The following is a 26,182-nucleotide window of genomic DNA, read 5'->3' as shown; positions in this document are numbered from 1 at the left end:
ATCATGTTTAACTTTCTAAATTCAAAATTTTTTAATCATTCATAATCAATATATTTGCAAACTAATTTTAATCAGTTTTGATATTAATCAACAAAAATAACATCAACATAATAACATTTTAAACAAAAAATAATTATTAAACAAAGGAAAAATGATAAAGTTAATATATCCATAAAATTTATTTCTATATCATAATTTTAATTACTAAATTTATTTACAAATCAAATTGATTCAATTATCTATATCTGATCATAATATATCAATTTATATCTTATCAAAACCTATATCCAACAAATATGATATTTTCTGTTAAAATATTTGTAGAATCTTGTTTAAGAGATCAGTCTCAATTCATACTAATAGGACTGTCCTAACTTCCTAAATTCTAATAAAAATAATGAATAATAATAATAATAATTATACTTGACAAAACACACAACAAATTTCTAAATATATACTTGCTTCAAATCCATCATTCAGGAAAAAAAAATGAGTAAAAAAATTGCTTAAAAACCAGCACTATGGTTTCTGAAAGCAACATATAATCTTGGTTGTTTTGTGAGGAATATTTTTTACTACAACATAACAAATGTGCAATCCTATATTCAGGCATCACCAAGAAAAGTCAAAAAAATCAAGCTTAGCAAGTAGATAGTAGAATAGATATACATAGATTCACCAGTACAAACGAAGGATCCTCGCGAAGAAGACAAAGTCTGCTTTCGCTACCAATAAAGAAGCTCTCCCCGTTTGTTTGTTTGTTTGTGAAATATAGATAAACCAACTTGGTTTGACTCAATCAATCAATGAATAAGAAAGAAAGATCTTCAAACAAGTATTAGTTTCATTAGTATTAGTATTATTGCTGTGTAAAGTTTCCAAGTCCCATGGTTTCTGCTACTTCTCTAGATGCAAATGTATCAGCTTGCTCCTGTTGTTCATCACCAAAATATTCATTTATCATCTTTTCTTTGTTATAAAAGGAATTTGGGATTTTCAATGAAAATTCAAGATAGATTTGCTTATTTGGTTCTATTATAAACATTACCAAATATTGAAAATTTGTCTTACCTGGAGACAATGTAGCAAGTACATCAAGAAAAGGTGTACAAATACCTGCAAATAAATCCACCTTGTCATCTGCGATATCATCTCCTTAACAAGTTCTATATTTATACCAATTCAAGATGACTACTTAAGAGTTGTTCGATCGGGTTCAAGTCATATATTCAACACTTGATCAGTCTATCTGAAAATTGGTATTTGTCACAGTTGCATTGAAAAATCGACAAAGTTCAAACATAAAGTGATTTTTTGTTTGTTTGGTATAAGATTGATCCAAATTATTTTATGAATGAGCCAAATTACAGTGAGTGTTTACTTATTTCATAGATCATTGTAATTCTTAACCAACATAAGAAAGGTAGGTTTCTCGGATAACAAAATGGTTTTGTCAGTATTAATAGAAATTTTAACATTTCAATCAGAAACAGAGCAATTATGTTATGAGCAGACAAAGCTTCAAATTCTTGAGAATTTAGCCCTAGACTGAATTTTATTGCATAAAAGGGGTTACTAGCTGAATAAGGAATTAATGAACCAACTTTATCATGGAATAAATGATTTTACCAAATAAAACAGAAGGATAAGTCGGGCAGTTGGATAACGCCACAGGAATCTAGTTGCTCTGGCCGCCCCTGTATCGAGAATTTTTGCAGCCTTCTGCAGCTGAACCATATATACAAGTCCCAACAATCAGTGTGTGAAACACATGCTAATATACAAAGGAAGAATTATAGCAAAAGAAAAATAATAATACAAAGGAAGAGTGAGGAGAATACCTGAACGCTTGCCCCAGCCATATGGCGCTGATGTATTGGGAGAGGCCTGCAAATTTCTCATTGTTAGAAAAGATGAGGAAAGAACCAACCATGTTCTTTTTATAAGCGAAGAAAATGTATGACGAAAATATAAGGTAGTACATCATCAAGCAAGATAAGATCAATAGTAAAACATTTTATTTCTAAGAACATCCTTTTTTTCTAGACTAGGGTTTTCCAGAGGAGGCTAGCAAATAATCCTCCACAGTATTATTTCTTGCAACATAAGTCAATTGGAAATTTGAGTCCAACTACTGTTAGACTGAAGAACAACATAAGACAAAAATCAGAAAACATGCATATGTTGAAAGAAACCCGAGATGCAAACTTTGTTCATAAATGGAAAAAAAATCATCTTAAAAATTAAGGGAGATGGTTTTTTGAGTAAAGAAGCATACTCTAGCGCTTTCATATCAGCATCCTCTTCCCAAGTAGCTGACTGTCGACGACTGACTCTACTCCTACTGGCTTCTACCTGCTAATCAAGCCAGTTCAATTCAAATCAACAAAAGATTCTCAAAACATGAAAATTAAAATACTAGATGCAAAGTTTAAAGGAAAAGGAAGCAACCTGAGCTTCTCGCAGGGATTTTATCTCCTTCTCAAGCTGAAATTCTACTGCAGCTTTTTCACTTGCCATTGTTTCCAACTGTGTTTGCTTGTAATACTGTGTAAGAATAACATAGAAGATAAATTATGACTTTTTCTTATAAAAAAAGGTTAAATAATGCCAGATTATTTTCTGTTTGGCATACCAATAAATCAGTTAGCTCACGATACCGTTTCTCCAGCTCCATGTGCTCCTGTCATGGCAGACACATCTCAAGAAAAGCTAAAAAAAAGAATTCATAAAAGAAAACGAGGAAATAGAAGGCACTTATTACTTGGCGGGAATAATGTTCAGCATCCCTCTTCATGGCAGCCATTTCAACCCTTAATTTTTGCATTTCTGCCTGCAAAAAGTATAAAACAACATTCTATGAATTTAGCACCAATAAGAAGCAATTTTTTTTCTATTTAAGAATATGTTGAGACTATATGATATCCAACTATCTGAAATTTATTGACATTCGAAAGGAGATAAAGGAACAAATTTTATACTCACCTCCACAGAGGAAAGCTTGCTCTCTGCATCTCTTTGACTCTGCCTAGCTCGTTCCACTTCTTCTTTCCATGCTTGGATCTTTGTTTAGTTCCCACATAGATTTTAGAATATAAGCAAAGAAGGTTTAAGTATATAAATTTTATATTCCTTCAGAAGGGAGCAATATTGAACTTTGTCTCAAATCCTATTAAGCAGAAACATATAGGTGGAGAATTTTTCTCTTAGGAGAAGATCTACCTACTGCCTCATCCTATAGCAAAATAGAAAATTTTGGTAAGAATTCAATAGAAAGGACTAATTGTTTTATAAAACCCGGAGAAGATTATTACTAAAGATAAAGATGGTTGGGAATACAAGAGAAAATACACATGTTCTGTGTTAGTATTATCAGAAATAACTGATCAAAAAACAATGATCAGAATCACATATTCTTAGACATTTTCTTAGATATTGAGAAGATATGATTGACATATTTCCTCATTTGGCACAGAAATATGTGTCTAACTAGAATCAGAAGTAGTCTACACACCCTGCCTGTCAATGGCCTTGTTTTGATGAAGGGGTATTTGGATTTCATCTAAATAACTTATTATTCCATCATCAATCAAACCATTCAAATCATCAATTAAAATACCCTTTATTTTTTATGCGCTTTTAAAATATTATATACAAAGAATATTGTATTCATTTAACCTAAATAACCCCAAATAATCTCACTTTTCCATCAAACAAGTGTTATTTTGCTTTAAAAAATTCGGTTTATTTCAAAATCAAGCAAGCTCTAAGTTTCCAAACATCCTACAGGATTGTGCAATCACTTTGAAGAGTTTAAATTGGACACTTGATTTATACCTGAATCATTTGATTGGCATCCTCGGGAGACTTCTTTTGTCTATGCTGAGCACGGGTTTCCATGTCCTGCATCTCCTGATTTAAGGATGCATATTCAACCTGACAAAAAGAGAGTAGTGTTATCATACTTGCAATTCAAGGGTGTTTTCCAGAAGATATTAACATACTGTGTCTAACCTCCAGCACTGCCAGTTTCTGTTCCAGGTCTGCTGCTTTAGCTGTTCTGTCGTCAGCTATCCTCTGGAAAAGAACGCAATAAGATTGAATTCGGGAAGTAGTGAAAACCAAAAGAGAATATTAATGTATCACCTAAGATATTAGAGAAAGTTAAGGTGAATAGTGAATAAAAGCAATGACATTTCTGACTGGAAAAATAATAAGGCTATTCTAGTTATACTTCACTAAGTCATCAAAAGAGAACACGTAAATGCTTGTCCTCTAGTAATGCAGATTTTCCACGGCTCTCCTAGAAGTGGGCACAAGAATGAAGCCTAAACTTATGAATTTTATAGTTTTGGTGAGGCTGTGACTAAAATGGAACTTCAGAATGACTTTCATAGCAATTAAAGGAAGATTTAGGCAGTACAATTATGGGGCAAACAACCTTGGGCGGCAAGTTGACAATAAGGTAGTTTATGTCCCAACAGAAACATATTCCCTTTATCAAAGATCCATTAGAGATCAGAAATTGTAATAAGTTTAATCTCAAAACAAGTGGATAATTGGAATTCAGAACTTCAATTAAAGAGTTGAAGATGGTATATCTGGAACTGAAGCTGACAAGATTTGGCTATGATATCTGCACATATTTGGAGGACCAGGAAGAACAGAAGTGCTCTGGGAGAACTTTCTTTTTCATGAATATGTATTTTAGCTCAGACGTGCATTCCTTTCAACATAATAAAAATCTTAACAAAAATCACACTAATAATTAAAAGATTTAACTAACTGGTCTCTAAGTGCATAGAATCTTCTCTCTTTTTTCAGTATACAGCTTGCATACCAAGTTCAACAAAATATGAAAGCATGTTCCGGCATCCAATTTATCAAAAATAAACATAAAAGGTGTATTGACAATTTGAGATCTCAACTTCAGGAAGATTATGCTACCTGAACCCTTGCTAGGGCTGTAGATGACTCAATACCTCGATGCTCCAATTCTACTTCCCTCTCCATAGCCGCCTGAATGACCATTATAAGTTTTTTAGTCGAAGCAATTGTGTGTATGCAAGAGAGAGAGAGAGAGAGAGAGAGAGAGAGAGAGTAGGAACCATCTTGGTAGCATTATGGGCAGCTCGTTCTTCTTCAGCCCTTCGTTCTGCAGAAGCCAGCTCCTCTCTAAGAGCCTGAAAACAAAACATGCTAAGCAAATTTAAAAAATATAACCAATAGATGCATCTAAACCTAAGTAAATGGATCAACATCTTAAATTGGATGGATCATCTCACTTGCATCATCCTTGTTTCAGTTAGCTCCTTATTTCTCATTATGGACTCCATGTTTGCCTGATCAAAGGAAGGATGTCAGTCATGTTGAAACACATAATAGTCTAATCAAAGTAAAACTGAAAGCCAAACACAAAACTTTGTATGAATTTTAAGTGATGATTGAAAACGTTGAAACATTCTTAATAAAGCTTAAACTCATTAACCTGTATAGATGCCAGGTTTCCCTCTGATAATGCCGCTTGCTTCCTAAGCATGTCCATGGAACTAACAAGTGCCGCAATTTCAGAGTTCTTTGCATCCAAAGCCTCAGACATGTTCAACTCAACTTTTGCCACTTCACCTTTTGTTGCTGATAACTTTTTCTCTAATTGCTTTATGCGACCCTCATATGATTTACTTAATTCTCTCTGTTTTGCAAGTAAGGACAAAGGAATCAATAGTTATGCAAGAGAATGTAAAAATCCAATGACAGAGTTTCAAGGAAACCAGGGCTCATGATATTTCACCTCTGCCATGAGAAGCTCCTCTAATTGAGCATTTTCAGATTTGTACTCTTGAAGACGTGTAGAGAGTCCAGCACATACCTGAGTCAATTAACTAAAATCTTAGATAGAATGCTGAAGGAAGATTTCAATGACTGATCAAAGGATCAATGGTAGAAACAAAAGCCATATAAGGTAATGCTGATCAGTTATTAAGGAGATCACAAACTGAGGATTAAAATAAAAGGATGGTGACTTCCTTACCCGAGCTAACCGAGCCTCTTTTGACTGACCAGTAGAAACTGCAGTATTAAGCAGCCCTTGGGCCTGCAATTCAACTAAAGTGAAGTGCAATACAATGACCAGGCATGAATAACTTGTGGAACTGTTCGACAGTGAAGAAAATGAAGTTCTTCACTAAAAATATTTTTATTACCTCATCAAGTTGCTCCTCTACTTTAGTGCCCAAACTTTCATGTTTATGCTCTTCTTGTTTCAATTCGTTTGAATCAGTTTCAACTTTAGGAGCAACATCGTGTAGCTTTCTATCTATACTGTGAGGTGACTCAACTGATTCAGGTTGAGGTTTCTCTTTGTCTAACACGGTGGCCTTACTTATATCTTGTGACATCCTTGATTCAGAATCAACAGGAGTTTCGGTATTAACAATCTCAACACCATCTGGAATGACTGGAGAATGATCTCCTACTTGAACACCCAAAGAATCTTGACTGACAGGTTCATCAGTTGAATTTGAATGAACTTGAATAAACTCCTCCTCAACCAAAACTTGTTTCACCTCTTCATTGAGGATTTTGTCTGACAATGGAGAAACTGGGATAGAACTATCACTCTGAACCTTTAACTGTTCTGCTTCTCTTGTTTCAGAACTGGAATTACTGGGAGAAACAGCAACAGCAACGTTTTCAACAGGCGCGGAAGATTGATCTTTATCACGTGGTATATCAACATTTGATGAAGTAGGATCATTGCTGCTCAGTAGAGCATCATTTGTTTTCTGGCTTTCATCAGAAGGGGATCTTTTCTGAATGTAGGAAGAAATGTTGGTTAGAGAATTATGCAAACCCAAGCCATTTGGAAAAATATATAAGAAACTAACAACATACCTTGGTCTTTGAGCGCGACCTTTTTTCTTGAGATCGTCGACCATTAGAAGCTGAGTATTCAATTAAGGCAAACAAAATGTCAAGTAAAGAAATTAAACAACATTACCTATAAGAATTTGACACATACCTGACGTCTGGGAAGTTGATTGCTCATCTTGTTTTTCACCAACAACGAGCTTAGCTCTTCTATCCACAACTTCAAATAAATCTGTAAAAGTAGAAGTTCATAGATCTCTACATGTTCATCTGCAATTGATAATCACATTGTAGGACCAGGAATGCTTTAAGCATTCAGAATGTAAATTTATGGACACCAGATTTCGATAATTAAAATATGATGACTTAATCACAAACTGCAAACTAACTTTAGTTGTTAAGTTCCATGTTTAGTATGTAGACAATTAGATAGCTAAATTCTATCCAAAATCAGATAGAAAACCGACCCAGATCAAAAAGGGGGGAAATTTGATTTTTTTTTCCTGAACCCAAACATAAAATTCAACTAGAAGCTCGTTCACACAGGAAATGAGCTCGAAATCATCACTTAGAAACTTCAGATCAGAACCAAAAATGACTCGAGATCCTGGAAAACATCAAGCGTTTCCCTACCAAGACTCTCTCGTTTACATATAAAGAATACCCATATTAATGCAGCTAAATAAATCAGGAAAAGAGAGAAGAAATTAACCTTCGGCAGCCTTAAACCAGGAAGCCATTAGGAAAAACGAATACCCTAAAGATCAATCAGCATAAATTACACCAAACCGACATAGAGATCATGAAAACGGGAAGAATCTAGCAGTATATCGCTGATTAGCACCGTCTGGAAGGAAAGAATGGATCAATCGAACAATGAAAAAGGTTGAATCCGTACGATCTGGTTAATTTCCTTGGTTGAGCAATCTGAAATCTCAAAATTCTAAACTGGGTTTGCTTAATCAGGAGTTAGAAATCACAGTATGTATAGAGACCGAATAACTAACGATTCGGGATATCTGTCGGTCCAAATGCGTCGTCCAATTCTCTTTCGGCATATGAAGATTGAAAAGAATGTACACAATTTGGGCTGGAATTAAAATTGGCCGAGCCCGTTTCTTTTATTAGTATCACATTTTAAAAGTATTGTTGTGGATTTTTTTTTTATTCTATATTAAAAATTGAAAAAAAAAAACATGACATTAAAAAAAACAAAAAAAAAATACTCAATATGTTATTGAGAATAACGACCAACTCTTCGACAGATTTTATTATTTTTCGAACGAATCTCAGATTATTATGAATGATACGCATAGGACGACTACGATCATTGAAAGGTCGACGATTTTTTTTCAACTAGATAGTTCACCAAAATATAATTGAGATAGTAACCCAAATGATACGAATCAATCAAAACTCTCAACAACTAAAGACTCGGACATCACCCAATTAATACTGATACTAGTAATACTCTACAAAAGACTTCAAATATTAGTCATTCCTCGACAATGCAAAAATAAATAGTTGTCGATTCAACATTTTCGTGACACATACGATAACGACTAGCCATAATATAACATTTTTTGATTCACATATTATCAGTAAGAATTTTACCGTGAATAACGATTAATCCAAAGAACGAGATATTAGATGAAATATTTGGCTCCCAATGTTTTTTTCAACAAAAATTATATGGAGTCGTCTTAGCGAATAACTTGTAACGATGTCACACATGAAAACTATCAATATTTTGTCAACGCATAATGTCTTATTCAAACAAGGACAATTGCTTGTGTCCTATCAAAAGTAAAACATTATTATATGACGAAGTTTCCATAATATTTAATCTCTTTTAATATCCAATGATCAAACATGTCCTTAGATGTGACATTTTTACATATAATAATGGAAGCAAGTTCATGATACGTTGTAGCTAAACTTTTTATACTGCATTAAATGTCGTCAAAAAAACTAATCGAATGACAATCCCCTACAATGAATCTAGATTACTCACAAAAAAAATTTCCACATAAAATAAAATTCCCTCAAAATGCTACACCCTGCTGAATAATTAAACATTTTGGTGAACCAACGAAATCAATCATTCATGACCATACTTACATCTGATCATCGATGCAAATCTACTACATAATTTTGATAAAAGAGTCTTATTAAAAAAAATAAGATCTCGAATATTCAGACTTTCTTGATCTTTAAAAAAATTAACATTATCACAACTACCTAGATGATAGAACGATAAGTTAGAAGATCCACATAAAAAATTATACATTATTTTTTCCATTTTTACCGGCACACTCTTGAGAATTAAATTGAATAAAGACGTCATATATGTAGGCATAGATAACAATACTCTTAATGAACATCAACAATATAATCAGATTACACAAATATGAAACCAACAAAATTGAATTGGTTAAACAAGGTGTGGCCCTCAATAAAACTCAACACCAACTTAAATTGGTCTAGTTTAAAGAAAAATAATAGTAATAATATATTAATCATTTCACAATATAATTAGGTTAGATTTTTAAAATAAATTTGTTTCAAGAACATCATTAGATATCGATAATAATTTGTTTATTTGTTCATATACATTCAATCATTTATATTAAGTCAATTGTTATTGACGTTTTTTTATTGGGAGTCAAATAGAATTTTGGATATATTTTTTAAAATTTTACAATTTGGGATTTTAAATAGTTAAAGTTACATGGTTTTATTAATAATTTCAAACCCTATTAATTTATTATATGTATCATTTATAAATAAATAAAAACTAATATCAATAATATAATGACATGTTTTTTTTACAAGTATGCAAATTGACTCGTTCTCCTTGGTAAATTTGTGTTCACTATTCCGATTTCTAGGTTCACCTGATCGATTTCTTTCATGATTGGCCAACGGGTTGATTTTTCTCTAGCTAGTAGTCATGTGGATCGAAAAGTTCAGAACAATTTTATGCATTGTTTATCACTTCCTACGATTACACACTACATTGGAACAAATAGTTCGACTTCAATCAAGAGACACGCAAGGACGGCTTTGATTCAATTCAGATAATCATTAGGTTTAAGAAGTCAATAGTGGTCAATAAAGGTCTACCTGGCTCAAACTTGACTGGTTCTTTGTCGAAATAGTCATGTCTTTGGGTTCAATATTTCAGGGTTTAAGTGAACAAGAATCGGCCAAAAGCTTCAATTCTTTATAGATAGATTAGCGAACTTGACTCTACTAGAATCTATTAATGCTTCTAATTTCCTTCACCCCGGTTCAATCCCCAATGAGTTTTGTCTCTAAAGATTCTTCGATCTTCTTTCTAGTTCGAAAACATAATAACTAATTGAAAAAAGTGATTTGTCATTAAACTAGTTATATGAATCTTTTATTTGTTTATTAATGTCAGGTAGATAATAAATTAATGACGATAAAAATTATTAAGACAAAATCTTATTTTATATAACTCTAACAATAAAAAGTTCAAAATTGTGAGATTTGAAAAAGAAATTCAAAATGTTAATTATCTCCCAATAAAGAGCCCCAATTTGATAATTCATCATTTATATTATGTTATTTTAAACTAAGCTTGAATTGTCAAAAGTCTTATTCAGATAGGGACACTTCTTTGTGTCATACCAAAAATAAAACTTTATTATGTGACGAAGTCTAAATAATGTTTAATTTTTTTCTATATATAATTCGGCTAGCAAAATCACTAGACAGAGAATCAAACATTTATTAAATGTGACAATTCTACATATAACAATGGAAGCAAGTTAATGATATGTCGTAACTAAAATTTTGACACTACACCAAATGTCGTCCCAAAAACTAATCGAAGAACCATCCCCACAATAAATTTAGACTGTTCACGAAAACTTTTCCACATAAAATAATTTTCACTCCAAATGTTACACCCTACTGGATAATTAAATATTTTTGTGAACCAACTAGACCAATCATGAGCATACTTACATCTGATTATCGATGCCCAAAGACTATTCAACTCCGTTGTAAATCTACTATAGAAGAACCTTATTAAAAAAAATCTTGAATATTCAGAGACCTTCTTGATATTTAAAACATTTAACTTTATCGCAACAAACTATATAATAAAATGATGAGTTAAAAGATCCCTATAGAAATTTACATATTATTCTCTCTATTCACTGTCACACTCTTGGGAAGAATGAATTATTGACTTTTTCAATAGTTTAAGATGAGCTAACACTTTAATAACTTAATTAACAAACAAAAGCTGGAATAGCTCAGTTGGTTAGAGCGTGTGGCTGTTAACCACAAGGTCGGAGGTTCAAGCCCTCCTTTTAGCGCTTTACTTTTATTTTTTTTCGTTATGAAAATTAGCATTGATTCTTATTATGAATGCAATGATATAATATGATAGTGGGGTCTTGATAGCCTATCTCAAGGTCGGAGGTTCAAACCCTCCTTTTATTGTTTTATTTCTTTTTTGTTTCGTTAGATTGTGATCTAGATTCAAACCCTCCTTTTAGCGTTTAACTTTTATTTTATTTCGTTAAGATTGTGATCTATGATTTTAGATTATCGAATTGTATCTACTATGAACTGATATGAGAATTAGCATTGACGATTAATAGAGAGGGTTATTTTATCTATTTCCAACATTACTAACTCGATTCTTATTAAGAATGCAATAATATTTAAAGTTGATGAATATGATAGTGGGGTCTTGATAGCCTATCCCAAGTGAATTATATCTTCTATGAGCTAATATGAGAATAAGCATTTTCAATTAATAAAGAGGGTTATTTTATCCATTTTCAACATTATTATAACTCGATTCTAAGAACGCAATAATTGAAGTTGACGAATATGATAGTGGGGTCTTGATAGTCTATCATAGTGACTAAATTTTGATCTAAGTGCTTACACTCGTCTCACACTAACAACTTACTCATATATACATAATGAGTATGTTGTTGTAATGATCGACATTCAACATTCGTTATTATATATTTGTAGGCTCTTCGAATTATAATATGTTAGTTTGGTCTAGCATGAGATCTAAGTTCTTATACTTACCATACAATTTTTCTAGTATGATAATATAGGTGGTGTGTTTAGAATAATTTATTTTAGTGTTTCTTTTCCACACAAAATATATCAAAATTTATTTTCACTTTGTTCGGAAAAATAGCTTGGAAAATATAATATACTTTAGTAAAAACTTAAATTATTGATATTTTTATTAATGGTATTATCTCTCATTCTTCATTTGTTTGCTTATAACATGTCCATGACTAATAAAAAATGAACAACATAACAAAATGAGCACAAGTTGTTATAATTCGTTTGGAAATAAAATAATTTTTCGAAATTCGTTTAAGGGTTACTTTGTGACATGTGAAAAAGGGGTTCGACGCTATAGCACACACGTCCATCCAAAATGACAGTCTCTACTACGAAATAATTGGCCTTTTAAAATGTGAAAATTTATTACAATTTAGAAGAGATCAAAACCTAATAATGCGTCTAAAGTTTTAGCCTATGTCTAAGGGACTATGCATGTTTCATTCCTAAATATACGTCTAGGATATACAGAGTATTAGACGAGACTAAAAGTAAAAGTGTTAGACGTGTTACGTTATTACAAGTGAGCAAACAATTTAAAATTTTGCAATGGTTAGAATAAATGAATTATAGGCCCAATTCCTTAGACAATGAACAAAATTTAAAAGTCATGCATGATAATATTGCATAAACTATAAGAATTATTTACGATTTTTTCTTAAAAATTTTGGAATTGTATAAATCAAATTATGAGCTTTTGAAATTTTAGAAAGTATCACAAACTATTCATAGAAACTTGAAAATATTTATTTTGATTAAGAAAATTATTCTAAACCATCTTCTGTTTTTTCAGATTTTTAAAAAATTAAATAAAACTTAAAAAGTATAAAAAAAAACTTAAATTATTATTAAAAGTAAATTAATCCAATTTAAATAGGCCCTAGGTTTTAAAACAAACCAAGACACTTTGTTTATTTTATTGATGAACGGGACAGAATGTGACCATACCGTTTTTTAGAGATTCAGGTCATGGGATGATTAGACTATGTGGATCACATAAAGGGAATTGACCATGATATGTTAATTAATTAGTTTTATTTAATTATCAAAAGCTAGAAAAATATTGTTGTTAGACAGAGGTAGGAATTAATTTAGAAAAATATAAAGTCAACCAAATATTCAACGAAAAAGTCCACGAATAAACGAAAAAGAGAAAATTTTTAAATGTCTCGAAACGATAATTTCGAAAAAAAAAATTCTTCCTAAAATGAGTGGTTTCGGGACCCGAAACAGTCATTTCGGAAAAAAAAACTTTTTTTTCTTTTTGAAATGAGTGATTTCGGGTCCCGAAATGAGCGCTTTCGGGACGTGGGGACACCTAACAGGCCACGTCGGATTCGTAGACCTACTTTCGTTGAATCTTTCGTTGATTTTATCGATCCTCATTAATTTAGATCTAGGCGGGCATGAACACCTATTTTTTTCCTTCAAATTAAGTACACATCAATGCTCAACAAGAGGTACATAAACTAAGCCTTTGAGGAACCTAATTATCATTAGAATCCTCATGATCTAGTCTATGAATCAAATTCAATCGGAGAAGACAAATGACCAATTCAAGCATTCAGATGAACTTTAACTATGTCTAAATGAGTTAGAGAGTTGTTTAGTTTGTATTAGAGATGTCGTTCTTGAGCTCTCAAAATGGGCGGATCCAATTTTTCAACCAAAAATTTTGGCAATTCTATTATCAAACGAGCAATTGAATACAATTAATCACTTAGATATCAAGTAGAGAATAATAATACATATTAGATTCGCTCAATTACACAAATGAACTAATAAACAAGCAAGAAGAAGATGAATTGTATTTATTCCCAAAATTGAATTACAAAGTGTAGACACTTCGTTTTTGCACTCCTGAAAAATTAAAATAAATTTATTGGGTCTAGTATGATGATCATATACTTGATTGCTAGATCGGGAGACCAAAAACAAAAACACAATTTCAAAACTGGCTCAGTTTTCCCCTTTAAACTTTGTCCAGATGTTGATTTTTGATAATATTCAAAATTTGGATAATATTCATATATAATCGATACCTTCAGATTGACCAGTTTGAAAAATAATGAATTTGTGTAAAATAATGTTATTTGAAATAATATACATAACAACTATTTCAATGCATGTTTTATGCCCAAACGCCATTTTTTATAAATAGAATGAATTCGAGATACTTGATACGTTCAACTCAACTGGTTCGAAAATTTATAAATTTGAGTATAATATCGATGTTGGCAATTTTGTAAAGAAAGTGTCCAAAAAGCCAAAAGATGAAATCTGAGTTAAACCGAGCAGTTCAAGGCTTGGTCAACGTAAATCAACACAAGTCAGGCACGCCAAGACCATTCAAACATGCGAAGACGACGTGTGATATTTGGCCGAAGGAAAATCAACAGCAATACCAAACTTCTAAAAATCGCCTAGGCTCAATACTTAATGGTTTTGGATGATTTTGGTTGTTTTGAAAAGTTTGAAGAGTCCTCTTCAAAGTTTGTTTGGCCCGATCTTAGATTGAAGCTCTTGATTGCGGGGAACGATGCAAGATAAGGTGTCCAAAATAGGATCAAACCAGACATACATTCGGTTTAAAATTCATAACTTGAGTCATCAAAAATGGATTTCTACCTATGATTGAAAAGTTGAGACACAACCATTGACGAATCGGTGTTTCTCTCTTCCTGTTATTACACACTTAGACTTCAATCAAGACAAAAGGGCGGACTTGATTCAACTCAAATCATCCTTATGTTTAAGAAGTCAATAATGGTTAATAAAGGGGAACAAATATGCTATCTCACACAGTCCCCTATGTGTCCCACATTTCAAGACTTAGCTCATTTTTAAAATTAATGTGGGTCTCACATTCACATTTATTGTGTAATTTTTCTCAATGTTAAATGTCACGGCCCACTTGTCTCCTAACCCAAGAGGCTTAATCTTTCATGAAGGCCCAACACAAGGAACCTTCTAGAAGCCTTGTAAGAAAGAATGTCATGCTCTACATTAATGGGTCATTTAATGTAGTGGTTGGTTGGTAAACTATTAAGGTGGTAGTTGGGTAGTAAGTTGGATAGTACACAATTAATGGGGTAGTTGAATGTTATGTAATTAATGCAGTAGGTGGTGATAACCCTATAAATACCTTTGAGGTATTCCTTTGTAAGATACCAAGTATTCAAGTGAGATAATATTAATATTCTTTGTAAAAGTTTACTCTCTCTCTAAAATTCTTGTGTCAATTCTATTAAACGTCGAGTGTTGCGTTGAGAAAGGCTGACTAGTTACTCGTTCTTGCGAAGATCATAACTAGTGCCGCACGGATCGTCAGTGGAAAGACTGAGCCTGTGACATAAAGTATGGGATATATAGGGAAACTGTTTATGAGACAACATATATATTTCCTTAATAATAAAGGGCTACCCTTGCTCAAATTTGACTGGCGTTCTTTATCGAAAATTGAAATAGTCATGTCTTTGGGATCAATATTTCAGGGTTTAAGTGAACAAGAATCTATAATCAAAAGCTTTAAATCGCTATCGATACATTAGCAAACTTGACTCTACTAGAATCGTTTAATGCTTCTAATTTTCTTCTTCTCAATTCAATTCCCAACAAGTCGCATTTTTAAAGATTTATTCCATCTTCGTTCTAGTTGGAAGATATATTAACTAATTAAAAATAATAATTTGTCATTAAATTAGTTATATAAATATTTTATTTATTTATAAATGTATAATAAATTAATTAAATAAATATATATATATATATATATATATATATATATATATATTCTTAACTTTTCACTATTTAAACTTCCAAAATCCCAATTCTCATGTCTTCTCTCGTTAAGAAAACCAATGTCAATATATATCTTTCATCTTGCAATTTGAAGAAATATGATCTTTTATAGGTTAAAAAGGAATATTGCAACTAGCTGAAAATCACATAAAAAGACATAATTTAAGAATTGAAAAAATATCACAAAACATGTAAAAGGTGCCTAAATAAAATCTTCAAGCGAAACACCAACTCGATTTCGCTCAGTGCTCTAACCAAATGAAAAATAACTCTAAATCCAGTTGTTACATCCCATTTGGAGTCGGAAACACGATACAAACACAAATCAGAGCAAAAAAAAATCAGAAAACCTATAGATTCAGCTTCCGGAATAACTATATGCAGGAATTTTATCAAGTCTCCTATCTTTCATAAATCCTCTCATCCTCTCCACATCTTCCCAAAGACCATGATTTGCATAAATATTAGAAAGAACAACATAAACTCCTTCATTCCATGGCTCTAATTCTATTAAACGCTTAGCCACAAACTCACCCATCTCCACATTCCCATATTTCTCACAAGCACCCATCAAACTACCCCACACCACCACATTCGATTCCATCGGCATATTCAAAACCATCTCTTTCGCTTCCTCAAACAACCCTGCCCGACCAATCAAATCCACCATACACCCGTAATGTTGCAACCTCGGCTCGATACCATATTCATTCTTCATCATTTCAAAATATCGTTTCCCTTCTCCCACTCTCCCGCCATGCACACACGCACTTAGAACGCCCACAAATGTTATATAGTTAGGCCTAACTCTAGCCTCTCGCATTAAACTAAAGCAATCCAGGGCTTCATTCACGTGACCATGCATTCCGTAGCCAACGATCATTGAAGTCCACGACGACACGTTTCGTTCTTCCATTCTCGAGAAAACTCTGTTGGCCAAGTCCATTCTACCGCATTTTCCATACATGTCTATTAGAGAATTTAACATCAAAAGGTCTGATCTTTCAAATGTTTTGGCTTGGTATATGCATTTGTGAAGCTGAAGAGATAAGTTTAAATCTCCCAAGCTCCCGCAGGATGATGTAACGCAGACCATTGTGACATCATCTGGCCGGAGACCGGTTCTCATGAGCTCCAGAAACATTGTAATAACTTCCTTGGCACAACCAGCTTGTGAAAGACCTGAAATAATAGCATTCCATGAACCTAATTTTCTCTCAGGATTTTCGTCGAACACCTTGCGTGCATTCTCAAATGTACCGGATTTACAGTAAAAACTAATCAGTGCGCTCTCGATGAATTCATCCAAGTGCAACCCATGTTTCATGGAAACACAATGAACCTGATGACCAAAGTTTGAATTAAAAGATTGACAAACGGACTTTAACACGATGGGGAGTGTGTAAGAATCCGGGTTAACAAAAGCTCGCGCCATGGATAGGAATACATACAGTGCTTTAGCTGGTTCATCTAACCTAGAATACTGTCTTATAATGCTGTTCCAGTAAAACGGAGCTGAATGCGATTCTAGGAAGTGGGTTCGGATTATTTGCGCATATATTTGATTCAATTCCTTTAAATTGGAACTAGTTGATAATCTGGTGTGAAGGAATTCAACTGGATCTTGAGTTTGACTATGGAAGAGATTGAAAGATGGGAGTTTGAGCTGTCGAATTGAAAACCAGCGAATGAAACCTTGCCGCCGGCAACAGGCTGCTGCGGCCATCATCAGTTGACTTAAAATTTGTTGGTTTCAATTCATTTTTCTTTGTTCCTGGATGATTCTTAAGTGGTTTATATATTAAATGATTATGTGAATAAATCTTACATTCAAATTTAATAGATTGATTTTTTTTTCATATATTAATTATGGTTTGAAAATTATTATATTGTAAAATAATGAAAATATTGATTTTTTTGATATATCAAAAATGATTGTCTTTTGCATTTGCATGTAATATTTAAATATATATATATATATATATATATATATATATATATATATATATATATATATATTGGAATCGTCAAATTAGGGTTCCTTATTTTTTTCTTTTCAAAATTCACCATTTGAGATTTTATCGTTAAAGTTATACAAAATAATATTAACTGTTTTAAAACGTCGTTAACTTATTATATATGTGATATTTATAAACAAATAAATAAAAAATTATTTTCACTAATTAATTTTGATAATAAAAATTAGATATAATACTTAATTATTTGGCAGATAATAAGTTAACAAAGTTTGAAATTCAAACGTTAAAAGTAAATTTTAATGATAAGAACCTAAATTGTGAGTTTTGAAAAAAAAAAATCAATATCACAATTGAACCCAAATAAAAAATCATAGTTTGACAATTCGGCAAAATATATATAATACTTATAAATAATTACTAATGATTTGACCCGTATTTTTTTTCTGGTATATCAGTATAATATCGATATTGTATCGAAATCTTAGTATACCGTAAATAATCGGTATGATCGGTATTATGCCGAGATTTTAGTGCGGTATCGATATAATTTTTTCAATATCGAAAATTTCGGTAAAATATATATGATAGATAAAAAATCGATATATCATATCGATTCACACCTATTGGGAAATTGGACGAAATGACCCTAAAAATTGGGTTATTTGCCTCCGTGGTCACCCAATAATAAATTTGATCTGGTGACCACTTTATTTTTTTTAGACGAAATTACCCTTTTCGCGTAACGCGAAGGGACTTCGCGAAACGCGAAGTGAAACAGTGTGAATATATATACTAAAATTTTTTCATTTTCTTCATTTCGTTTCTCTCTCTTCTCTCTCTGTTCTTGTTCGTCGACGGCGGCGAAACGGTGGCGGCGGCGAAACTTCGACAGTGGCGGCGAAGCGACGGCGAGGGCGCCTACGGAAAACAACATCAAATGAAAGATAAGTAAACTTAACCTAACCTGAATCGATTTTCATCATACACATCCATGTTTCAAACCCAAACTCTAACCCTAAATCGTTTAATCTATTCATATTGGTTAATATTTGTTTATATTTGGTTGATATTGGTTGATATTTGTTGGTATTTGTTGATATTTGTTGATATTGGTTGATATTTGGTTCATTATTCTTCATATTGGTTGATATTTTGGTTCATTATTGTTCATGATGATATTTGCAGCTCATTAGAGTTCCGTTTCAGGGAAGATTCGCGTCTCCCGTCTCGCTAAGCACTTAGCGATTCGTTAAGCACTTAGCGTTACGCAAAGCACTTAACGTTTCGTTAAGCACTTAGCGTAACGCTAAGGCGCGCATATGAAGAGGTTTGACTGGTTATCAAAGAAGAATCTCAGAGCAGGATATTTCTTATGGGCAATGATTGCATATGGATTAGGTATTTGTCACTATCTCTATCATCATACTCACAAATTCACAATCTTGTTGGAAAATTACCAAACATAAAATTAAAAGTGATTTTTCTTCCTTTGGTTATGATCCAGATAGTATAGTTTTGGTTACTTCATTTGGTTATACTCATTCAGCTTATTTGTACTTTCATAATCAAGATCTTATTGGAAAATTACCAATTATTTTCTCTTATCAAGATCTAAATTATAGTTTTTCCTTTTTTACTTCATTTGATACCTCATAATTCATGGATTGTCGTTGTCTATGCAGGCACTTTGTTCACATTGGAAAGAAAACGAGGAGATCTCATAATCATGTGGACTAGAGGAGAACCGGAGAGGCCTTGCCCACACCATCAACTTGAAACCTCTCAATAAAGATCATTCCTAACCACGAATGAGAATACTACTACTAGGCTGATGTAACTCTTAGAACATGTTCTCATTATATATACTTATATAGGTAGTTATATAACCTCTGTAATTTTGTGTCCAACATTGTCCAAATATGCTTCTTTTTAAAAAGATTTTTTCATAAAAACAATGCTAAACACAAAGATTACATCGACTATATCTAGAGTTGTTATTTGTTAATCTGAAAAAAATACTGAATTCCAATCCAGAATACTACACCAAGACAAGATGCTAGTAAAATAGCAACAAGAAAATTGAAAGTTTTGTTTAGTAATATAACATATATTTAAAAGTTTGGTTTAAAACATCATTAGGAACACTATGAATAAAGTTTGGTTTAAAACATCATTATGATTGTAATGAAAGTATGCAAAGAAAAAACTTTTAACTTGAAACATTGCATATGATCAAAGTAATTGTATCACAATTCACAACCAATTACTACAATTTATATTAACAAGTGCAATAGTTAGTTCCACCCTTTAAATTACTAGCAATATTGATGTCCCTTCACCATCTTAATGATAAAACCTGCCACATTTCCTTCTGCCATTGCTGTCCAATAATGACCAAAATGCATTTGTGTCTTTAGCATGTGTACTAGGAGCAGCAGCAGCAGCCGATGTTGTAGGTGAAACAACTTCCCATTCTACTCCACGAAGTGCGTTCGATTCCACCTCATTATTTGCCATTTATCGAGGCTTGAAGAGCACTCTAGATATAAGATCCCATAGAAAACAAAGAGAGTGACATATAAGATCTCAAAATGGTTTAGTACATATAATAATCTGAACAAAGATACAATTCAATCATGCAAGAAAGCACAAGATTTCCCTATAAAACATACCACTTGAAGCTTTCCATCTCTCTAAAGAGGAAAGTAAGACATCATCTAAAGCATAAGAAAAAAAACTGGTAAGGTATTAGTTGAAGAAACAATTAAAGGAACCACATTTATTTCATAATCTGGACCTTCCTCAGGTTTCAACTGACACATTAATTGAATAAACAATATTTCAATCCAGACTCTGCTTTTGGCCATAAAAGTCAGCATAAGATTTAGCTAAAACTGCAGATCGGGGTAAATAGATGTGATTGATGATTAAGAAAGAAACGAGAAGGTCTTAGCGAAACGCTAAGGCTTAGCGAAACGCTAAGTCTCATCGTGGTGCAGATGCAGATTCAAAAACAAAAACAGTGATTCAAAAATGCAGATGTGAAGATGATAAACGAACAACAAAAACATGAAGATATATGAAACTTGAAGAGAATAAACGTACCAAGTGGGATGCTCGTGCTCGTCGTGGTGCTCGTCGTGGTGCTCATCGTCGCCGCAGAAGCCGCCTCCTATAGAGAGAAGGAGGAGAAGAGGGGAGAAGAGAGAGAAGAAGAAGAAAAGAAATGAAAAAAAGATGGCCGGATTTTATTATATAGTAGGGGTATTCTGGACTTTTCACAGCGTCTCACTTCGCGAAACGCGAAGTCCCTTCGCGTTACGCGAAAAGGGTAAATTCGTCAAAAAAAAAATAAGTGGTCATCAGATCAAATTTTATTAAAGATGACCACGGAGGCAATTTCCCCTATTTTTAGGGTCATTTCGTCCAATTTCCCCACCTATTATTATGACCATATATACTTGACGAAATAGATATTTTATTTTTCGGTTTGAATTAGTTAGGTATAAATTTAGATGTTTTATAAATTTGAATGGGTAATAAAGATTTAAAAAAAAAATGAAACAAAATTTAGGTATTCTAAATAAAATTTAAATAAAATTTATTTATTTTATAAAAAATGCTAATTCAAAAGAAATGTTGGTAAGAAGCTTTAAATGCTTTTTAGGAAACTAAATTTTTACAATTTCTTTAACTTACATAGAATCTACTATGAGGATTTGACAAATTTAATATCACTAGATTTAACAAACTATGTAATTTATATCCACAAACAAAATCTATAAATAAAATCTCAAATAATGTAAATTTTCATGGGTTATTATTTTCAAATAACCCTACATTATAAAATAATAAAAAAAACTAAGACAATCAAAACACACTCCACAATTGAACCAAAATAGTGGTTGAAAGGTTTTGTTTTCATCTTTTTTTCTATTTTACAAGAGTTTATTATGCACAACTCTCCTGTTCGCGACGAACACCAGTTTAACGTTTGTTACAGCACGATGACATCCAGAATGTTCTTGTGCATCGAGGTATTTCTCTCTTGCGAGAAAATCTACCAATCATAGTGTCTCAACTCTCAACCACAATTCAAAGCTTCTTGGGCATGTGATAAGTCTTTTTCAAGAACTTAGTTGCGGTTTCATCGTTCCTGTAACACAAAACTCTCAAGAGCGTGTTAGGGTCAATAGGACTCCATTGACCCGAGGTTGGTGGCAATGGAAGCCTGGATTTAGCTGAAGAACCGTAGCTTTCGACAGTAAACCTTCTAAATTGATCGATAAGACTATGACTATCCATATGGAATAGAGGCAAAACGCTCTTGACAGTAGTTGAATGCTTATCTATCAAGTCATCCGGCAAACCATCCCCATTAGACCAGAACAATTCCTTAAGAAACTTGAAATCCTCCTCTATTAAATCCCCATCTTGCCTCGTGAAACCGCGCAAAGGGCCTCCTGCCAGCAAAACAAACAAGAAACCGTCGAAAGAAGCCTTCATAATGTCGGTAATAAGACGCGTACGCGCCCTGTCGTGAACTGTGATGGAAACAACCTCCAAATATTGTTCGAGATCTTGAAGGAAAGGCTCTATTCTAGAGACCGAAGCTTCTCCTATTCCTACATAGAGGTTTTCGAAGAGGGCATGGCTTAACTCGTGCAACACGATCTTGTATGCGGTTGTTTCGCATAATTGGTGTATGCCTTCGGAGGAAGCTGTGACGGAAAGCTCAAATTTTTTACCCAACCCTTTGTTGATATCGTCTACATGAGTGGTATTGGAGTTTCGAAGATGGTTTATTGCCTTTTTCACTAAAGCTTCCATCTCCGATCGAATATGCTGCAAAGTGTTGATGCGTACGCAATATTGTTGAATGTCACCGCCCATGGTTCCTGCTTGAGGCTTCCTCTTATGTAAGGTTCTCGACGACGGCTCTTTCTTTTTAAAGACACCTTGAAACTTAGAACTCTTTTTACATCTCGTCAAGGCCGGTATGGTTGGTATGTAAGTACTTCGAGAACCTGAAGATTTCGAAAGACAATAAGCAGTCAAGATTAATGTTTTTATTTAAGACATAATCGAGGGAATTTGTAGGAAGTTACCACAGCCAGACTTTGCTTTTGAGATGTAGTCTAGTAAGCATAAATCGAGACCGCTTATCAGGTCGGGTAGTAAGACCGGATGCTTCGTTATTGGCAACAAAAAGAACGCTTCTATCGTTTCGTCCATGATCCTAAGGACCTCGACAGCTGAAGGCGCGATTTGCTCTTTGTTAGCCTTTGGATTCCAAACCTGTCGAACATTATCAACCGAAAAAACCATAAAACGCCACATTATCTCATAAAAACAAAATTTTCTCATTTCTTTTACCTCTTGTTGTAGATTCCGATCGACCCATTCCATAAGCCTATCGACCCTAGTTGATATCCACGACTTCACCAGACCCACAATTACATTTTCAGCCTCGTAAGGAGCCATTGCTTGAATTAAACCCTTCCCTCCATCTTCACTATCAACCGAATCTTCAACAGCAGTTCGAACAAGAAGCCTCTCCAATTTATCAGCAGCTAAAAGAACTTGAACAGCATCTGGCGACAACTCGTTTATATTTGAAACGAATGTCCTCAGTTCATTCCCGAAGCAGGCATGATAAGTCGCGACCGCAACACCAGCTGCTCGAGGGTTCCATCTCTTCAATACCGGACAATACAGTTCTTTTTCTGCGTAAACCAATTCAGTTATCTCCTGCGAAATGATCGAAAGAAGCGGAACTAGATTCTGTTGTTGGTTCGTCGATGACATTTTGGTATTTTTCGCCTGCAAACTTGCCTGGGCAAAAGCAGAACGAACCGAGGACCTGATAAAATCGTCCAAAGAAACGTCCTTGCCCATTATCTTACCCGATGTAACCGCTAACGAAACAACAATCCGCATTAAACCAATGTTTCGACTATAAAATGTATCGTGATACGAAACAAGCCTTTTCTCTGCCCAACCGAGAATCAATCTTGATACAGAAGTCGACGCACGAGAGAATTCCGAATCATCATAGGTTGTTTTCGATCCCTTTTCGACTTCTAACAACAGATTACTAGCTGCAATAAGCAGATCGTTGTTTACTTGTCCTGTAGAAACATATCGATTGAAGAAAACCCATGAAAAGATAAGATTATGCAGCAACTGGTTCATTCCTAGAACAACCCAAATCCTCTTAACCAGTTCCAAAACCTCATCAACTTCTTCAACTACAGATGTTTCATCGTTAACATCAAAGCAACTTTCTAGAAGACTCTGATAGATTCTTAGATTCAACGGATACCCATCTGCCCAATGACATTTCTCAGATGAAGAACCATCTTTTGATCTGCAAGCAAGAGATAATACGCTGTTACGAAGAATCTGCATCTGTTCGCTATACTTTCCTGCATCAAGTGGCTTATTCGAAGCTCCATTGATTATCTGTTGAAGCTTTTGTGCATTAGCATCATTCTTATCTAAAGGCAAATGAGGATGAAGGAGTAATCCAGCTTCAAGAATTCTAAGATTTCTTCTCTGCCATGATTCATATTCTCGTTGGTTTGGAAAATCCGATGGTTTAAACTGCTGTAAAAGCTCAAGAGGTAAAACCATTGTATCTATACGTCTTCCTAACTGTAACAAAAACAAAAACAAAAATCAGGGTTCTTTCTTAATCAAATCTAATCATATACATATATGGAAAAACAAAAAACCCACTAATCAATCACCTGACCAGAAGAAACCCTCAAATGTCCTCTACGAATTCTAGAATCTGTCTGTTCAGAAATCCTCATCTGAACCCTAATAAGTTCTCCAACCGTCACTGGTTTCTTCGTCTGAACTTGACCATTCTTAGACGACTTCAATCCCAGCGCTTTCTTAACCTTACTCGCCGCAGCTAAAGTTAAAGATCGCTGCAAAGAAGGTGAAATTGACAACGAAGGTGACCTTTCAACACCTGGCGCCGCTTTCTGCGATTGAGATATGTAAGTCAATGGTTTCCCTCCGGTGCTCCGGCAAGCACCGACCAGAAGTTCATATGCTGTTTCACGAAGGTCAGAGTCAGATAGGTCTAAACCCAGCTGAGAAAATGGGTTTGAGAGATGATCGGAAGATAATATCGGGATATGACCATCGTCAGTGGTGGTAATCCCCATGTTTAGACGTGGGTATAGCTTCTTTTCGAATATAAAACTGAGATTGAAAAGGGTTTATTCTTTGCTTGATTTGTAAGATATGTAATATGATGTAGGATTGATGATCTTGATTTGAATTTGGTAAAGGGAAAGGGAAAGCGAAAGAGAAAGGGAATTAAGCAGCGTTGAAAGTGTAAACAATGGTGAACGGGAAGCTTTCTTCTGGATCGGAGCGATTGCGATTATAGAAACCGCGTTTGGTAGCCATTTTATGAAAGAGAGATGATCATCGCAGGCTCCTTCTAAAATCCAAATTTCAAATAAAGATTGAGTTTTTAATTTATTAAATTGTTATAAGACTTTTTTTTATTTATTTTAATTAATTATAAAGAGAAACAAGGGATTGCATTAAATAAACATACATCATACAAACTATAAAAAGATATTCATAATTGTTTAAAGATTTATATAAAGAAGTTACATAATTATTTAATTGATTATTGATTATTTTTTCTTTGTTTAAGGAGAGAGAGGTGACAATATATCCCATAGGAGAGCTGTCATATTAAAAGAAATTTTATATTTTATTTTTGGATAAAATTATTTAAGATTTCTGTATTTTAAGAAATATATATTTTATTCTGGATTTAAAAATATTCAAATAAATACGTATGTTTTATTTTTGGTCAAATTTTCAATCACTAACTTAAAGTGTATGATGTGACAATTTTACGTAAACAATATGAATAAACAAATCATTTTCAAAACATTCAGCTTTTTTATTATATTTTTATTTTGTTATTCATATTTTTTTTTAAAAAAGTTTAACTATAACTTTATTAATCAAATTATGATACATAAAATATTTATTTTGAAATTAAAAAACACTTTTAATTATGATTACATAAAATTGTCACGTCATAGTCATACGCTTGAGGATATCGGATCGAATAATATTTGTAAATATTTTTTAAACAATTGAGATAAAGTATATTTGTAAAGTATAATATACTCAAGTATTTTTTTATTTTTTATTGTTTTTTTGTTTTTTTATCAAGTATTTTATTCAAATTAATTCACATTCTTTCTGTTCTTTTATTATAAAGTTTGTTTGGATTGAGATTATTTAAATAATTTATTAGATTATTTAAATAACTTTATTTCAATTTAGGATTGTGAAAATTGAGTTATAAGAAAAATAAAAATGAAATAAAAGGTATTAATTAATTTGATTGATGA

At 33.0% G+C, this 26,182-nt stretch overlaps 3 protein-coding genes, 1 long non-coding RNA gene and 1 other non-coding gene across 5 annotated transcripts; 1 reads left to right on the top strand and 4 right to left on the bottom strand.

The window, feature by feature from the left end:
- Window positions 1-494: 494 nt before the first annotated feature.
- Window positions 495-6,976, bottom strand: LOC124941586 (golgin candidate 1). The gene is made up of 19 exons (XM_047481928.1): window positions 6,895-6,976; window positions 6,204-6,812; window positions 6,032-6,094; window positions 5,792-5,869; window positions 5,489-5,692; window positions 5,286-5,342; window positions 5,109-5,183; window positions 4,948-5,019; window positions 4,015-4,077; window positions 3,838-3,936; window positions 2,986-3,063; window positions 2,765-2,833; window positions 2,636-2,683; window positions 2,452-2,547; window positions 2,279-2,355; window positions 1,842-1,887; window positions 1,630-1,728; window positions 1,072-1,116; window positions 495-931 (listed from the first exon to the last, which is right to left on the bottom strand). The coding sequence occupies exons 2-19, from the start codon at window positions 6,396-6,398 to the stop codon at window positions 860-862; spliced, it is 1,536 nt and encodes a 511-aa protein (XP_047337884.1). The 5' UTR covers window positions 6,399-6,812; window positions 6,895-6,976; the 3' UTR covers window positions 495-859.
- Window positions 6,977-11,148: 4,172 nt separating this feature from the next.
- Window positions 11,149-11,222, top strand: TRNAN-GUU. The gene has a single exon. It is a non-coding gene; the product is annotated as a tRNA-Asn (tRNA).
- A 4,776-nt stretch (window positions 11,223-15,998) lies between these two features.
- LOC124942119 (pentatricopeptide repeat-containing protein At1g77170, mitochondrial-like) lies at window positions 15,999-17,572 on the bottom strand. Its single transcript, XM_047482544.1, has one exon. The coding sequence runs from the start codon at window positions 17,531-17,533 to the stop codon at window positions 16,163-16,165; it is 1,371 nt and encodes a 456-aa protein (XP_047338500.1). The 5' UTR covers window positions 17,534-17,572; the 3' UTR covers window positions 15,999-16,162.
- A 2,402-nt stretch (window positions 17,573-19,974) lies between these two features.
- LOC124941130 lies at window positions 19,975-20,943 on the bottom strand. Its single transcript, XR_007099602.1, has 3 exons — window positions 20,889-20,943; window positions 20,456-20,500; window positions 19,975-20,322 (listed from the first exon to the last, which is right to left on the bottom strand). It is a non-coding gene; the product is annotated as an uncharacterized LOC124941130 (long non-coding RNA).
- A 702-nt stretch (window positions 20,944-21,645) lies between these two features.
- On the bottom strand, window positions 21,646-25,196 carry LOC124942094 (protein unc-13 homolog). Its single transcript, XM_047482511.1, has 4 exons — window positions 24,536-25,196; window positions 23,160-24,440; window positions 22,892-23,081; window positions 21,646-22,810 (listed from the first exon to the last, which is right to left on the bottom strand). Exons 1-4 carry the CDS (start codon window positions 24,962-24,964, stop codon window positions 21,879-21,881), a joined length of 2,832 nt encoding a protein of 943 aa, XP_047338467.1. The 5' UTR covers window positions 24,965-25,196; the 3' UTR covers window positions 21,646-21,878.
- Between the last annotated feature and the right edge of the window lie 986 nt (window positions 25,197-26,182).

Source organism: Impatiens glandulifera, chromosome 6 (genome assembly GCF_907164915.1).
Source record: "Impatiens glandulifera chromosome 6, dImpGla2.1, whole genome shotgun sequence".
Taxonomy (NCBI): Eukaryota; Viridiplantae; Streptophyta; class Magnoliopsida; order Ericales; family Balsaminaceae; genus Impatiens; species Impatiens glandulifera.
Note: the sequence above shows the minus strand (reverse complement) of the source record. Positions and strands in the feature narration are given on the sequence as shown.